At 50.5% G+C, this 15,545-nt stretch overlaps 1 protein-coding gene across 3 annotated transcripts; it reads right to left on the bottom strand.

Annotated features, from left to right (window-relative positions):
* Nucleotides 1-7,250: 7,250 nt before the first annotated feature.
* LOC102686510 (neuronal pentraxin-1) lies at nucleotides 7,251-15,217 on the bottom strand. 3 transcript variants are annotated; one of them, XM_069182410.1, is made up of 6 exons: nucleotides 13,834-15,217; nucleotides 11,843-12,560; nucleotides 10,677-11,166; nucleotides 9,931-10,181; nucleotides 9,047-9,226; nucleotides 7,251-8,807 (listed from the first exon to the last, which is right to left on the bottom strand). In XM_069182410.1, exons 2-6 carry the CDS (start codon nucleotides 12,284-12,286, stop codon nucleotides 8,598-8,600), a joined length of 1,575 nt encoding a protein of 524 aa, XP_069038511.1. In that variant the 5' UTR covers nucleotides 12,287-12,560; nucleotides 13,834-15,217; the 3' UTR covers nucleotides 7,251-8,597. The 3 variants fall into 3 exon arrangements, with proteins under 3 accessions (XP_069038511.1, XP_069038509.1, XP_069038510.1); XM_069182408.1 differs by having other exon boundaries at nucleotides 10,677-11,169; XM_069182409.1 differs by having other exon boundaries at nucleotides 10,677-11,169; nucleotides 13,780-15,217.
* Nucleotides 15,218-15,545: the final 328 nt, after the last annotated feature.

Raw genomic sequence — 15,545 nt, forward strand, 5'->3', positions numbered from 1 at the left:
CTTTTTCGGGTAATCACGTGACTATCTACAACCAGGGTTACAGGTACCAACACGCTCGATACTTGAGCTCCTGATCGTGATGAAGACAAAGGGGGCAGTCTGTTGGATGTTTCAATATAGCGCCTTCTTTTTCTGGGTGGGACGTCACTGTGACATACAAAAACAGCAAAGTCACGACCACCAGATCTTTCAGTTGTGATCTTTTCATCAGTTGACCTCAGCCTTTGCAATTTCACACCTTCGTGGTCGGGGAACAATACAGAGCTTTAATCCAGTACGTTTCTTTGAACAGTGTAACACACCAGATGGTGCAATTTTATACTTAATTCTTTACTTCTTTAACATACTGTGTTTTGTGACGGTAGACCTTAATAAGCATTGTAAGAAAACTTTTTGCTTTGGATTTTATAGCAATGCGCACAGTTTACTGGATTGTAAAACGTCAGTCTCTAAATAGTTAACATTTTAAAGACAATCAATATCCATAAACATATGAGCCTCCTTAGATGTGAATAATACTAAGACATGACGCATGCCAACAAGTTAACCATCTGTGACATAAACCTGTAGTTGTAAAGAACATAAAAGCACCGTGATTGTAAGATCTGTGTTTTTTATTTTCTAAGGCACGTTTTCCTTTTTCTTTCCCTACCGTGACACGCTGCTGCCAAACGCGTAACTGTGGGATACCATCGCGACAAGCCCTCCGCAGCATGTCATGATAGGGACCCCACGTATATCGCATGTATATCGTGGCAGTGTATATCATGACTGGCGCCTTGCTTCCATGCCACCCTGGCACCGCAGTTGCAACAAAGGTCTCATATCAGGACATAATATACCTAGATAGGACGTGTCGCGATATATGGACTTTGTGTCGCAACATAGGGTCAGCATATCCTGTCAGGGTATGTCATATCGCGATATACGGGCTCCAAGTCGCGACAGAGGAGTGGCCGTTTTGACAGGGTTACGCCACATCGCGATATGCGGGCTCCATGTCGCGACATGGTGGCGGGGGCGTTTTGTCGGGATATGTCATACCGCGATATATGGACTTAATGTCGCGACAGTGGCGCCATGACTGTGATGCGCCAGTCGCAATGAGTATCGCGATGTGATCGTGATGCGCGCACTCCTATCGTGACATGCAATCGGAGTCGTGAACGCGCTGTGGATGCCATGACATTCTTTGTCTGCTCTTCAGTTTTGACCTCAGTGCGACTTCTCTTAGATTGATCAGTAGCTGGAAACCAATGGATGTGTTACTGTAGATCCAGTGTGCTCATACAGCATACACGGTTAACCGGGGCTACAGTGTTTGGACCAAGAAGAACATCCGTCACCTGTGTGCCTACATGCTCTCGGAACTTCCGCTGTGGCGCTTTACCCAATCAGAGTATCGATTCTCATCACCCAATCGCAGCCCGAGCTGTTCGGGGGTTTAGCCAATCACGGGTCTGAGAGCTGTTCAAGCCAGCAGCGCCAGGTGGATCGGCTTGTTCACTGGCAATGAGAATCTAGTTTTAAAATGCTTCACTTATTTGCAAAATAACAACATCGGCTTTTTTTATTCTAACGTCTTTATTGATTCACAATGTCCCGTACTCTTCGAAATAAATACATTTTTATGTGCAGGATAACTGTCTCCGGTGCTTTCTGTAATGAATAGATGGTATTTGAACAATTGTCATCGTATATTTAAGGTAGGGGAAATACCTTCTGCTTTGTACTTTAAAAAAGGAATAGAAATATAAAGTCTATGATCATTATATTATTATGCTCGTGCTTTCAATTTTGTTTTTTATTGTTAAATTATATCGATCTTGAAATTAATACCTAAAAATGTGAATATGGGCTCTCGTGTTGTACCAGCTGTAATTTGGAAAACTGGTGTCTCTTCACCAGTGAAAGGAGTACACAAGCAATACATTTTCGAGAACATGGTTAAAAATTAAAAGAAAACACCTAACCCACTGAACTAACATAGTAACTCCTCCCTAAATGTGAGACTGTTTATTCACGTAAAGGATGCAAAGTCGACTGATCAAAAGATCACAACTGAAAGATCTGGTGGTCGTGACTGTGCTGTTTTGTACGTCACAGAGTGACGTCACAGCCAGGAAAAGAAGGCGCTATATTGAAACAGTCACCCCACCCGACCAGACTCGGAAAACAAATTGCCCCCATTGTTTTCATCACAATCAGGAGTTCAAGTACCGAGTTTTTTGGTACCCGTAAACCATGTAGATAGTCATGTGATTATCCGAAAAACCAAGGCGCTATATCTCGGAAATGAAAGCAGCACAAACGCTACTTACAGCGACACAAGCCGGCACAAACGCAGCACAAACGATTGCGGTGAGTTTCGTCGTTTGTGTTGTTCGACGGGCGGGTGGGCAACTTCATGGAGCAGGACAAGCAGACGTATCCGGGTCAGTACATCGCAGACTACAGAAGACTCGACTCCACCCGAGGATCTAACACAGGCGCCCACACCTGTGTCTCCGGCGGGCAGGTGTGCCCTCACGCTGTATTCCGCACCAAGACTGGCCGGAAACACAAAGATACAAGGACTGTGAGCTCATCGCTTCATGTTTGCGCACGAGACCCCTGTAAATACTGTGTCACTCTCGGGTTCACGAGGGTAAGCGCCCACCGCGGCCCCCCACCGCTGGGGACTCGAACCCGGGCCTCCGGCGTCACTCACCAGGGACCCAGCCCGCTGAGCCAAAGGGAAATCGGGGAGCGTTCAAGATGGCGTTCAGTTGGGAGGTAAAGTTTAGAGGTTGAGGAGTTTTTTTTTTTAGTTTTTCATGACCTGAATTTTATTATTTTGGGTTTTTTTTTACTACAGAAAATAGGGGTTTAACACTAGTTGTTTAAACTCCAGTTATAATTGAAAAAAATAAGCTTTTTTTATATTTAAGAATTTCGATATGAGTAGCACTGGGAAAAGAAAGGAGGGTGCTGGGTCTTCGAAGGAGAAGTCTAAGATACCTCAATCGTATATGTATGGCACTCCAAGAAAATCGATGGCAACGAAAGAGGAAAGTGAAGCAGCTGCAGGGGACGTGGAAGAGTGCTGGAGATGCACTCGTACCCGAGCGAGACTCAGCTGCCGGAGGAAGAGCCGGAGTCCCTGCCCAGCCACCTGTGAAAACCCCAGCGGCCAGGAGAGGAAGGGGCGAGCTGACGCTGGAGGAGCTCCAGACCAACATCTTCAACATGATGGCACAGAGCTTGGGTGAGCTGAAGGACACGATTCCATTTAACACAGTCGGAATCCAAGGTCTAAAAAAGTCCATGGACTGTGTGTTTAAAGAGGGTGAGGACTTAAAGAGTGAAGCAAAAGTTCTTAAACAAGTAAATACCGAACAAGAAAAGCATATTAAAGAACTTGAATTGGAAGTGAACAATGCAGACAGATACCGTCGACGATGGAGTTTAAAATGACTCGGAGTTAAGGAGGAACGTGATGAGGACATTGACTCTGTTCACAGGCTCGGGAGAGCGAACATGTCTGGGCAAGGGCGCCCCAGATCGATTATAATACAGTTCACCAAGAGGACGGCGAGGGACACGCTGTGGCGAGGGGCGAGAGGGAATGAGTATTTGAATGAGAACAAACTGAGGTTTGCAGAGGACCTGTCTGCCGCGGACAGGAGCACCAGGAGCCAGCTGTGGCCCCAGGCTGAAGCTGCCAGAAAGGGGAGGAGAGCCTGCTTTGTGGGAGTGAGGGCCTCTGTGGAGGGGAAGGAGACCCGCTCCCAGTGACTGCTCAGTTAATGATTATGTTTGGTTTTATTTGTTATAGCAGTATATACTAGTGTTTATTTCGTGTTAGTTTGGAATGGTGTAGTTATGTATTAAGGACTGCTATAGTTCTGGTTCTTGAAAAACTCAATAATTTAGACAATCTTAGAGTTAGTGATCTGCTTTTGTGTCTTTTTCTATTTTCTCTATTAATGCCAGAGGTACTCAAAATGTTGTAAAAAGAAAAGCGTTTTTTTGTTTTGTAAAAAAGTGAGGGCTGATTTTTATTTCATACAGGAAACGCATGCATGTTGAAACACTATTTAAATTCTATTAAAAAAACAGAAATAATAAAGCAAGGAAAACATGATATATGTACACAATACAATTTTATCACATAATTTACTTCATGACCTCTGGTGGTTAAATGTTTTTTTTCTCTTGTACCTGTTTCTGATCCTCTGGTTGTAGTTGCAAATTCTTTACGTTTAATAAAAAAATAACAAAAAAGGGGAAAAAGAGCCGAAGAGAAATCTCCCATCATGCCCAGGGAAGGGCGGTGACGTCACCGCGCTGGTCGGCCGTCTGCGCTGCGACACGAGCACGCGGGTCATGACAGGTTCTTAAAGGTCTCCGATATGTGTTCACTTCTGTCGTGTGAAAATAAAAAATATGTTTCCGATATTGCCGCGGTCTGCAGGTTTGAGACGGTGGACTTTCCAGTGTTGCTTCTCGGCTGTGTTATTTACTACCCGCGACAACCTCGTACGTAGCGCCCCTTAAAAAACACCCTGGTTCTTTTTCACGTTGACGAGTGTGCTTTGTGTCTTGTTGGTCGTAAAGTTTCAGATTCGAGGCTTTTTGAACACGTGGCTCGGCTGACGGGTCAAATCTTTACACGTCCCTCGGTGCGCGTGTTTATTGAAGGAGACGGTGAGAAACTGATCACTTCTTCAGATTTTAAAAAGCACACCGCGACGAAGTATTAAGACGTGCTCGTTCAAGCCTCTTGGTAAGAACATGCAAATGTTTGCTAGTGTTCGCTTTTTGAGACTACACCCGCAACTTTTCTGATTAGGGTATGTGACAAATCTAATTCTCCTGCTCACACAAACGCACAGAAGACACTGATATTAAATGCAAAATCCACCGGGCAAACAGAGGATCACACCTGAAGAGCTGTTCCTCTCGCACCGGTAACAGACGCTTGAACTCGGCAGGCGGGGTCACTGGGGCTCAAAGTCGCCGTGCATGGTCACATGGTCACCCGATAACCAAGGCGCTATATTTCGGCAGCGAAAGCAGCACGAACGCGACTTCAACAGCACAGGCCGGCACAAACTTAGCACTAACGAATGAGGGGGGTTTCCTCATTGGCGCTGTTTGTAGGGGGGCTACTTCACAGAGCTGGCGTGCTGCCCTGAGGAAGAGTCGGATCTTCCTCAGCACACACGAGCACATATTCGCCCCACACACTTACAAACAAGCACGGCCATCCCCCCGACAAATAAGGACTTTTCCAAACTCCTTCAAAGTGGTGTACGGTCATAATTAAGACATAATTAAATACATGTACCCAGAGAACAAGTGTGCAGTGAAAATTGGAAACAAAAGGGCAGAATTCTTAACTCGGATCGTGGGGTGAGACAGGGCTGCAGCCTGAGCCCAACACTGTTCAATATCTATATAAACGAATTAGCAGGAATGTTGGAGCAGTCTGCAGCTCCTGGTCTCACACTACACGACACAGAAATCAAGTTCCTGCTCTACGCAGATGACCTGGTCCTGCTGTCGCCCACAGAACAGGGGCTGCAGCAGAACCTGGCACTGCTGGAGCAGTACTGTCAGACCTGGGCACTGACAGTCAATCTGGACAAGACCAGAGTTATGGTTTTCCAGAAGAAAGCCAGACCTCAGGGAAACAGGTACAAATTCACACTGAACAACAACACATTGGAGCACACATCCAGCTACACATATCTCGGTCTCACCATCAGCTCTTCCGGGAGTTTTGACCTGGGGTGAAGACACTGAGGGAAAAGGCACTCGGGGCTTTCTACACAATAAGAAGGAGGCTCTTCAACATCAACCCACCAACAAGAATCTGGCTCCAAATATTTGAAAGTGTAATCCAACCCATTGCCCTATACGGCAGTGAAGTGCGGGGTCCCCTCACAGACCAGGAGTACGCTCTGTAGAAACTCTAATCAATCTGTAGAAACATCCTCCATGTGCAGGGAAAACAGCTAACAGCGAGTGCAGGGCTGAATTAGGCCAATACCCACTATTGATAAACATACAGAACAGTGTAATCAAACACTGGTTACACCTGAGAAACAGAGACCACAATTCATACCACCACTAGGCCCTGCTGATCCCAGAATACAGCTGGTCTTGACACCAGCCAGTCTCAGGACAGCACAGCTACAGCAACACCAATCACAATCATCCAAATCACAACACTATCTTACCCACTGGGCTTCACACACAAACTTAACAACACTACTGACAGGCTCAGTGACCACAGCCTGACCAGAGAAACTGGACACAGGCAGACCTGACTGTCCAGAGAGGACAGGCTGTGCTCCCACTGCCAGCGGGGAGAAATAGAGACAGAGGTGCACTTCCTACTGCACTGTGACAGATACTCTGGGGTTAAGGAAATATTATTCCCCAAATTTACACATCTAAACCCAGAATTTCTCCCCGTGTTCCTTCAGGCGCCCTGCTTTCCTCCCGCACTGCAGAGGCACACTAGTAGCTTAATGGGCTTCTGGGAAGCTCGCCCCTGGTGCGAGTGTGAGTGTACCCCACCTGCTGCCTGCCTGCTTGCTGGAATGGGCTCTGGCCCCCCTGCGGCCCTCCACTGGAAGAAGCGCTTAGAAAATGGATGGATATTGATGATGATGATGATAATAATAAGAAGAAATTGCTTCTGCTTTGGAAACTAATTCTTCGGTCACGTCAATAAAGCTCTTGAATTTGAAGTTCTGTGATCACAGAGAAACAGACGGGATACAATGGGTGTAATTCATGAGTAACGAGTCCTGCAGGAATACAGAACCACACACGGGCGCGATACGCCACTTCGCCACCGGAGGGCGACAAGGCACCCTGCTCGCTCAGGTCAGGAGCAATCCTGCAGTGAAGATGTGTGTCCATCTATCTGATAACTCAACTGTCCAGTGAGCAGTACTGCTAACCCCGACTGATCCACACAGCAAGTTCATTTGATTCAAGTTCAAAATCTCATCCATCCATTTCCAAACAGTCAGAACCTCAATATCACCGCCCTCCACCACTCTCAGTGTAAAGTCTCTACTGCTCTCATGTCTACCTTTCCCTGTGGTGCTCATCTTCCTGCAGCTCCTGAAGTGGCGTAACAGGGACCCCCTGTGAGTCTGCAGTGTCGTCACTGAGAGCTGCGGCAGTCCTCCCATTGTGACCCGAGCAGAAGAAACGCTCTGCAGCTGCCAATCGAGCAATGACGCCTCTTGTCACTTTCAACAATTTCTTTATTTGTTTTTTGTAAACAAACAAGACCTCAGGAATAAAAACACTTAACAGGGTTGGTATTGGCCGACAAGGAATGAAAACAGAGATAAATAAGAAAATGGAGAAGACTCTAAAGAATCTGGTATCAGATAGCAAGGAGCCCAGTTCAGGACTGACGTCACCAGCCAACGTGACGAAACCCCTCTAGTTGAACAGACCTGCAGACAGGACAGCAGCACAGAGACCAGGTGATCACTCTCTTGTCCACTGAGCAGTACTGCTAAACTGACTGATCCACAAAGCTAGGCTCATAGCAGTATCACTCACACTTCCTCATCCTATAGACTCTATAGAGTCACAGACAGCAGTATCACTGTAACAACACTCACACTCCCTCACCCTATAGACTTTATAGAGTCACAGACAGCAGTATCACTGTAACAACGCTCACACTCCCTCATCCTATAGACTCTATAGTCACAGACAGCAGTATCACTGTAACAACACTCACACTCCCTCATCCTATAGACTCTATAGTCACAGACAGCAGTATCACTGTAACAACACTCACACTGCCTCATCCTATAGACTCTATAGAGTCACAGGCAGCAGTATCACTGTAACAACACTCACACTCCCTCATCCTATAGACTCTATAGAGTCACAGACAGCAGTATCACTGTAACAACACTCACACTGCCTCATCCTATAGACTCTATAGAGTCACAGACAGCAGTATCACTGTAACAACACTCACACGCCCTCATCTTATAGACTCTATAGTTACAGACAGCAGTATCACTGTAACAACACTCACACTCCCTCATCCTATAGACTCTATAGAGTCACAGAGAGCAGTGTTACTGGTCTGGGTGCACTGGGACAGTGTTGGTAGACCCCTGCTGTCGGGGTGAGGGTTTGGGGGGCTGGTCTGACATGACGCCGCCCTGCTCTGTGTGTGAGTCTCGCTGTCAGCAGCCTGACAGCTGTTGTGCTGTCAGGCTGCTGTGTCTCAAAGAGTCAAAGTGAAGAGAAGCGTGTTCTGTCTGACTGCAGTGGAGTGTGTTCTGCTGGGTTCTGCTGGGTTCTGCTGGGTTCTGTCTGACTGCAGTGGAGTGTGTTCTGCTGGGTTCTGCTGGGTTCTGTCTGACTGCAGTGGAGTGTGTTCTGTTGGGTTCTGCTGGGTTCTGTTGGGTTCTGTCTGACTGCAGTGGAGTGTGTTTTGTTGGGTTCTGCTGCATCCTGCTGGGTTCTGCTGGGTCCTGGCTGACCAGTGTTCCAGTGAAGCTCCGGGCTCTCAGGTCCGTGTCCATGTTGGGGGCAGCAGTTTCGGGGCGCAGGGGGAGTCAGTGACAGGGGTCGAAGGGGTACTTGGTCACTCCGCCATGCAGCTCCAGCAGGGTCTCGGCCCAGGCGATGATGTCACCGGTCATGTGACTGCCGCAGGACGCCTGGCTGTAGATCTCGTGGGCCGTCAGCACGTGGGACCAGAGCTGCAAGTCTGATATCTCACCCACGAAGGCCTGGGTGGCATCAAACCGACCGCCCAGCGTGTCCTGGAGAGACACAACACTGACTGACTGACTGGACACTACAGCACAGAGACACTGACTGACTGACTGGACACTACAGCACAGAGACACTGACTGACTGACTGACTGGACCCTCCTCATAGAGACACTGACTGACTGAACACTACAGCACAGTGACCCTGACTGACACTAACTCTCAGTCTAATCACATGCACGTAGCTTCAAGTATAAGCCATCGCTGCTCTAGAACACCCCAGGGGTACCTGTTCCTGCCCCAAGATGAAGACGCCCCCGGGTCTGATGGGGTGCCAGGCGGCCAGGTTCTCCCCTGAACCCCTCTTCACCCCGTCCTGGTACGCCTCCCACAGGCCATCCCGAGTTGTCCAGGTCACACACACGTGGTGCCACTTCCCATCGGTCAGAGACAGGGGCAGAGTGACTGCCTGCAGAGGAGAGCAGACCAGTGTGAATAACTGTGAGCTCTCCCCTCTCCCCTCTCCCCTCTCCCCTCTCCCCTCTCCCCTCTCCCCTCTCTCCTCTCTCCTCTCTCCTCTCTCCTCTCTCCTCTCTCCTCTCTCCTCTCTCCTCTCTCCTCTCTCCTCTCTCCTCTCCCCTCTCCCCTCTCCCCTCTCCCCTCTCCCCTCTCCCCTCTCTCCTCTCTCCTCTCTCCTCTCTCCTCTCTCCTCTCTCCTCTCTCCTCTCTCCTCTCTCCTCTCTTCTCTCTTCTCTCTTCTCTCCTGTTCCAGACTCTCCCTGCTGCTCTGTTCCAGACTCTCCCTGCTGCTCTGTTCCAGACTCTCCCTGTTGCTCTGTTCCAGACTCTCCCTGTTGCTCTGTTCCAGACTCTCCCTGCTGCTCTGTTCCAGACTCTCCCCTGCTGCTCTGTTCCAGACTCTCCCCTGCTGCTCTGTTCCAGACTCTCCCCTGCTGCTCTGTTCCAGACTCTCCCTGTTGCTCTGTTCCAGACTCTCCCTGTTGCTCTGTTCCAGACTCTCCCCCTGCTCTGTTCCAGACTCTCCCCTGCTGCTCTGTTCCAGACTCTCCCCTGCTGCTCTGTTCCAGACTCTCCCTGTTGCTCTGTTCCAGACTCTCCCTGCTGCTCTGTTCCAGACTCCCCCTGCTCTGTTCCAGACTCCCTGCTGCTCACCCTGTCGTTCACCAGCAGCTCCATGGGGTTGTTGCCCCACTCGATGAGCACCAGCTCGTTGGCCTGTCCTGGGACGGAGTAGGAGAAGGGCGTGCCCAGGCCGGGTCCGGCGCCGCCCTTCAGCCAGGCGCAGAGCGTGAGGGCGAACAGCTCGTGTAGGAGGGTGTGCTTCACGCGCCCGTACATGTAGTTGGTGCGCATGGGGAAGCCGATCTGGAACCCGGCCCGGCCCCTGGGCTTCCTGTGAGAACCTGCAGAGGGGAGCAGGAGGGGTCAGTCCAGCCCCGCCCCACCCAGCCATAGTCTGCCCCGCCCAGTCCAGGCCCGCCCCACTCCACCCAGCCATAGCCCGCCCCGCCCAGTCCAGGCCCGCCCCGTCCAGTCCAGTCCAGTCCAGCCCAGCACACTGCAGAACAGTTCAGACCAGTCTAGTCGAGCCCAGCACACTGCAGAACAGTTCAGACTAGTCTAGCAGAGCCCAGTGCACTGCAGAACAGTTCAGACTAGTCTAGCAGAGTCCAGTGCACTGCAGAACAGTTCAGACCAGTCTACTCGAGCCCAGCGCACTGCAGAACAGTTCAGACTAGTCTAGCAGAGCCCAGTGCACTACAGAACAGTTCAGACCAGTCTAGTCGAGCCCAGCACACTGCAGAACAGTTCAGACTAGTCTAGCAGAGCCCAGTGCACTGCAGAACAGTTCAGACCTGTCTAGTCGAGCCCAGCACACTGCAGAACAGGTCTGTTACCGTGGTCTGAGCTGCGGTGGTGCAGGTGGCTCAGCACAGCGTCCAGTTTGTTCGAGTGCAGCCCATGGGCAGCAGGTCTCTGACCCTGGTGATAGGCCAGTCGGGGGTGGGCGTAGCTATCTGCTTCGTTGCTGATGTCATGGTGATCATCGTTGTGATGGTGGTCATTGTCATGGTGGTGGTCATCATAGTGGTCGTGGTGGTGGTCATCGTCATCGTGGTGGTGGTCATCGTCCTCATGGTGGTGATCATCATCATCATGGTGGTCGTCATCGTCATGGTGATGGTCATCATAGTGGTGGTGGTCATCATCATCGTTGTGGTGGTGGTCATCACTGTGGTTGCCATGGCGATCATGGTCATCACTCTCGTGCTCCCCTGCGTTGCCATGGGAAAGAGACTGGTGGTGCATCTGCTGCTCCAGAGCGCTGATCTTCCTCTGCAGGAGGTCTCGGAGTGAGGAGGAATATGAGCTGGAGATGTTCCTGGACTGCTGGAGAGAGAGGGCTGTTTACAGAACCGCCTCACTTGGGAGAGTCATCAAGTCACTGAGCTGAACAACACTCTGCTCAGAGCTGAGACACTGAGGGGCCTGGCTGGGCCAGTTCACCCTCCTCTGGCAGGTAATTCAGACTAACTTCTTCAGAACATGGCTTGTTAAGGCCAAATCCTAGAGAAGAAACAGTCTTCTCTCAATAGGAGCCACAGTCCCAATACAGTAGAACAGTCCTGTTACAATAGGAGCTACAGTCCCAGTACAGTAGAACAGTGTGTTACAGTAGGAGCTACAGTCCCAGTTCAGTATAATAGGTCTCTCTCCTTCCTCTTGTCCTCAGCTCCTCTAAGTCTATCCAGATTACCCAGCACTAGATCACGCCCTACTTAAGGAGCTGTCAGAGTGGATCAGCCTAATCGACTGTGATCAGTTCACTGCCCCCTGCTGTAATGACATCTGTCCCAAGAGCACCAGACGTCCTGAGAGCTGGAGGGCCTGACTGCGTCTGCACAACTGACCGCCCTCCTGCCCCCCTGCCCCCCTGCCCTCTTGACCACCCACCCTCCTGCCCCCCTGCCCACCTGCCCTCTCGACCACCCACCCTCCTGCCCCCCTGCCCACCTGCCCTCTCGACCACCCACCCTCCTGCCCCTGCCCCCCTGCCCCTCACCTGCAGGCTCTCCAGCCGCTCCCTCAGGGCCTGGAGCACGCGGCCCACCTGCTCAGGCGACGAGGGGGTGCCGGCTCCCCCCGGGGGCCGGGGCTGGGCGCGGGGCGGGGGGCCGGGCCGGGGCTGCGGGGCGCGGCCGGAGCCCTGGCACAGCGCCAGCTTGGCGGTCAGCTCGCGGATGGTGTCCCGCTGGTCCAGGAGGGTCTCGCGCTGCTGCACCAGCGTCTCGCGCAGCCGCAGGATGGTGGCCTGCGCCTCGTCCCCCAGCCCCGCCCAGCCCGGCCCCTCGGCTCCGGAGCACTGCGGGTCCGCGCCCGGTGGCAGCGGGGTGCACACGAACCTGGGCAGCTCGGGCCCCGGGGCCGAGGCCGGGGCCGGCCCCGCCAGGAGGAGCCCGAGGAGGAGGAGGAGGAGGAGGGGGGTGGGGCGGGCAGCAGGAAGCATGGCGGTCCCAGGGCGCAGAGAGGGGGCTGATGGGACGAGCGAGCTGGCAGATCACCCCGAGCAGGCTCGTCACAGGGGTCTCAGGGATCAGGTCACCCTGGCGAAGAATGGATCTCTCAGTGATCTGTTCTCTGGTGAAGAATGGATCTCAGTGATCTGTTTCCCAGGTGAAGAATGGATCTCTCTGATCTTTGTCTCTGGTGAAGAATGGATCTCTTGATGATCTGTTCTCTGGTGATTAATGGATCTCTCAGTGCTCAGGTCACCTGGTTATCTGATAAAAATGATAACAAATCATTCATAGCTTTGATTTTTTACACAATATGCTAAAACATTTTCTAGGGGCAAACATGCCCCAGGAGCTACAGTCCCAGTGCAGTAGAACAGTCCTGTTACAATAAGAGCTTCAGTCCCAGTACAGTAGAACAGTCTGTTACAATAGGAGCTACAGTCCCAGTGCAGTAGAACAGTCTTGTTACAACAGGAGCTACAGTCCCAGTGCAGTAGACCAGTCTGTTACAATAGGAGCAACAGTCCCAGTGCAGTAGAACAGTCTGTTACAATAGGAGCTACAGTCCCAGTACAGCAGAACAGTCCTGTTACAATAGGAGCTACAGTCCCAGTGCAGTAGAACAGTCTGTTACAGTAGGAGCTACAGTCCCAGTGCAGTAGAACAGTCTGTTACAGTAGGAGCTACAGTCCCAGTGCAGTAGAACAGTCTGTTACAATAGGAGCAACAGTCCCAGTACAGTAGAACAGTCCTGTTACAATAGGAGCTACAGTCCCAGTGCAGTAGAACAGTCTGTTACAATAGGAGCTACAGTCCCAGTGCAGTAGAACAGTCTGTTACAATAGGAGCTACAGTCCCAGTGCAGTAGACCAGTCTGTTACAGTAGGAGCTACATTCCCAACGCAGTAGATCTGTACTGAATTAGATGTGGATTAAACCTGAATCCCACTGTCACCAGTAATGGGAGTGGAAATGGATATGGATGATTTCACATTGTCTCCAGTATTAAAATACTCTTTTCTGTTGCTGTTCTGCACAGTAGACATGCTGGTGTCCATGGATAAGTCTTGATAGCTGGCTTCTTTTCCTTGTTCATTTTCCATCATATCATCATATCATTAAAGCAGTGTACAACACTAGGCAGAATCTCAAGAATTTCTGGTAAAGAAGAAAATATCACCCTTCCTCAAAATAACTGGGACTGGAGGAATTAAACCAATCTCAATATTGAAAATCTTACTTTGATTCATGTAGTCAGACAGACAGACAGACGGACAGAGAGAGGCAGACGGACAGATGGACAGACAGATAGTCAGGCTGATGGACGGACAGACAGACAGACAGACGGACAGAGAGAGAGAGGCAGGCAGACAGACAGACAGATAGACAGACGGACAGACGGACAAACTGACAGACGGACAGATACAGACAGGCTGGCTGTGTGAAAGACAGCAGTTAAATAAACAGAAACATGAAAGCTGACCTGACTGTGTGAGTGTCTTTACAGCTCATGCTGCTCCCTGTGCTACTTTCTCACCTCCGTCTGATCAGCAGCTCCGGCTCTCCTCCTGGTCCTGGGTCACTGCACCCCTCTCGCAATCGAACCCGAGCGTTCAGTCTCTGTCCTCTGTCTCTGTGTTGCTGCTCTGTTTCCCTCTCGGATCCAACAGATTGAGAGAGATTTACTCCTCTGACCACCTAATTACAGACTAATTATCCCCTCCCCCCTCTCTCTCCTAGTGCCATGACTGTATTAACCCCCCTCTCTCTCTCTCTCGCAGTGTTAATGTACTGGAGTGTCCAGTCAGTGTGTCTGTATTAACCCCTCTCTCTCAGTGCAGTGTTCATGTACTGGAGTGTCCAGTCAGTGTGTCTGTATGAACCCCTCTCTCTCTCAGTGCAGTGTTAATGTACTGGAGTGTCTAGTCAGTGTGTCTGTATGAACCCCTCTCTCTCTCAATGCAGTGTTAATGTACTGGAGTGTCCAGTCAGTGTGTCTGTATTAACCCCTCTCTCTCAGTGCAGTGTTCATGTACTGGAGTGTCCAGTCAGTGTGTCTGTATGAACCCCTCTCTCTCTCAGTGCAGTGTTCATGTACTGGAGTGTCCAGTCAGTGTGTCTGTATTAACCTCTCTCTCTCTCAGTGCAGTGTTCATGTACTGGAGTGTCCAGTCAGCGTGTCCGTATTAACCCCTCTCTCTCCCAGTGTAGTGTTAATGTACTGGAGTGTCCAGTCAGTGTGTCTGTATGAACCCCTCTCTCTCTCAGTGCAGTGTTAATGATCTAAATCAGGCCACTTCCTGTGGAATGAGATGAACTGCTGAGGCCCTGTCCTTCATACACACACAGACAGACTGTCCCTCAGTGTGTCAGGGCCTGAGAGATCCTTCCCACTGCCAGTGTGCTGACACACCGTCACATACAACCATACACAATCACACACACGCACAGACAGACACACAGGTGACCTCAGTTCTAATCACATCATATGTTGTCAGATCAGCAGATTAGACTGAAGTGTCTCTTACAGTCACTGTGACAGAACACAGCACTCCTAAAAACACTTGAATTTGGTCTGGAAGGACAACACACTCACTGTGTTCACAGGCCTGAGCGGCACGTGTTCAGCTGCAGAGAGCTCCCATACTGGGTTGCGCTAACTAAGAACATTTCATAACCAAGTTTCAGTGCACAATCATTATTTATACCAGCCACTAAACTTAGCTCACTGTTCACACATGACCTCCCTACCCCAGAATCACTCAGTATTAATAGAAACACCTTTAATACACCAGCGTCTACTGTCTTCTAGCCCCTGTGGACACGCTGACACAACCCAGTCACAGGGCTCTAGACTCTTCTAGTCCCTGTGGACACTGACACAGCCCAGTGACAGGGCTCTAGACTCTTCTAATCCCTGTGGACACACTGACACGGCCCAGTCACAGGACTCTAGACTCTTCTAGTCCCTGTGGACACTGACACAGCACAGTCACAGAGCTCTAGACTCTTCTAGTCCCTGAGGACACACTGACACAGCCCAGTCACAGGACTCTAGACTCTTCTAGTCCCTGTGGACACTGACACAGCCCAGTCACAGGGCCCTAGACTCTTCTAGTCCCTGTGGACACACTGAAACAGCCCAGTCACAGGGCTCTAGACTACTCTTGTCCCTGTGGACACACTGACACGACCCAGGCACAGTACTCTAGACTCTTCTAGTCCCTGTGGACACTGACACAGCCCAGT

The sequence above is a fragment of the Lepisosteus oculatus genome, chromosome 23 (genome assembly GCF_040954835.1).
Source record: "Lepisosteus oculatus isolate fLepOcu1 chromosome 23, fLepOcu1.hap2, whole genome shotgun sequence".
NCBI classification, from domain to species: Eukaryota; Metazoa; Chordata; class Actinopteri; order Semionotiformes; family Lepisosteidae; genus Lepisosteus; species Lepisosteus oculatus.

Bases quoted from the DNA above. Each gene is read 5' to 3' on its own strand.
- LOC102686510 (XM_069182408.1), bottom strand. From the start codon at position 12,286: ATGCTTCCTGCTGCCCGCCCCACCCCCCTCCTCCTCCTCCTCCTCCTC. The intron at 11,170-11,842 runs GTGAGGGGCAGG...CTCTCTCTCCAG, and splicing joins AGCGGCTGGAGAGCCTGCAG to CAGTCCAGGAACATCTCCAG. The intron at 9,227-9,930 runs GTGAGCAGCAGG...TCTCCTCTGCAG, and splicing joins AGCTGCTGGTGAACGACAGG to GCAGTCACTCTGCCCCTGTC.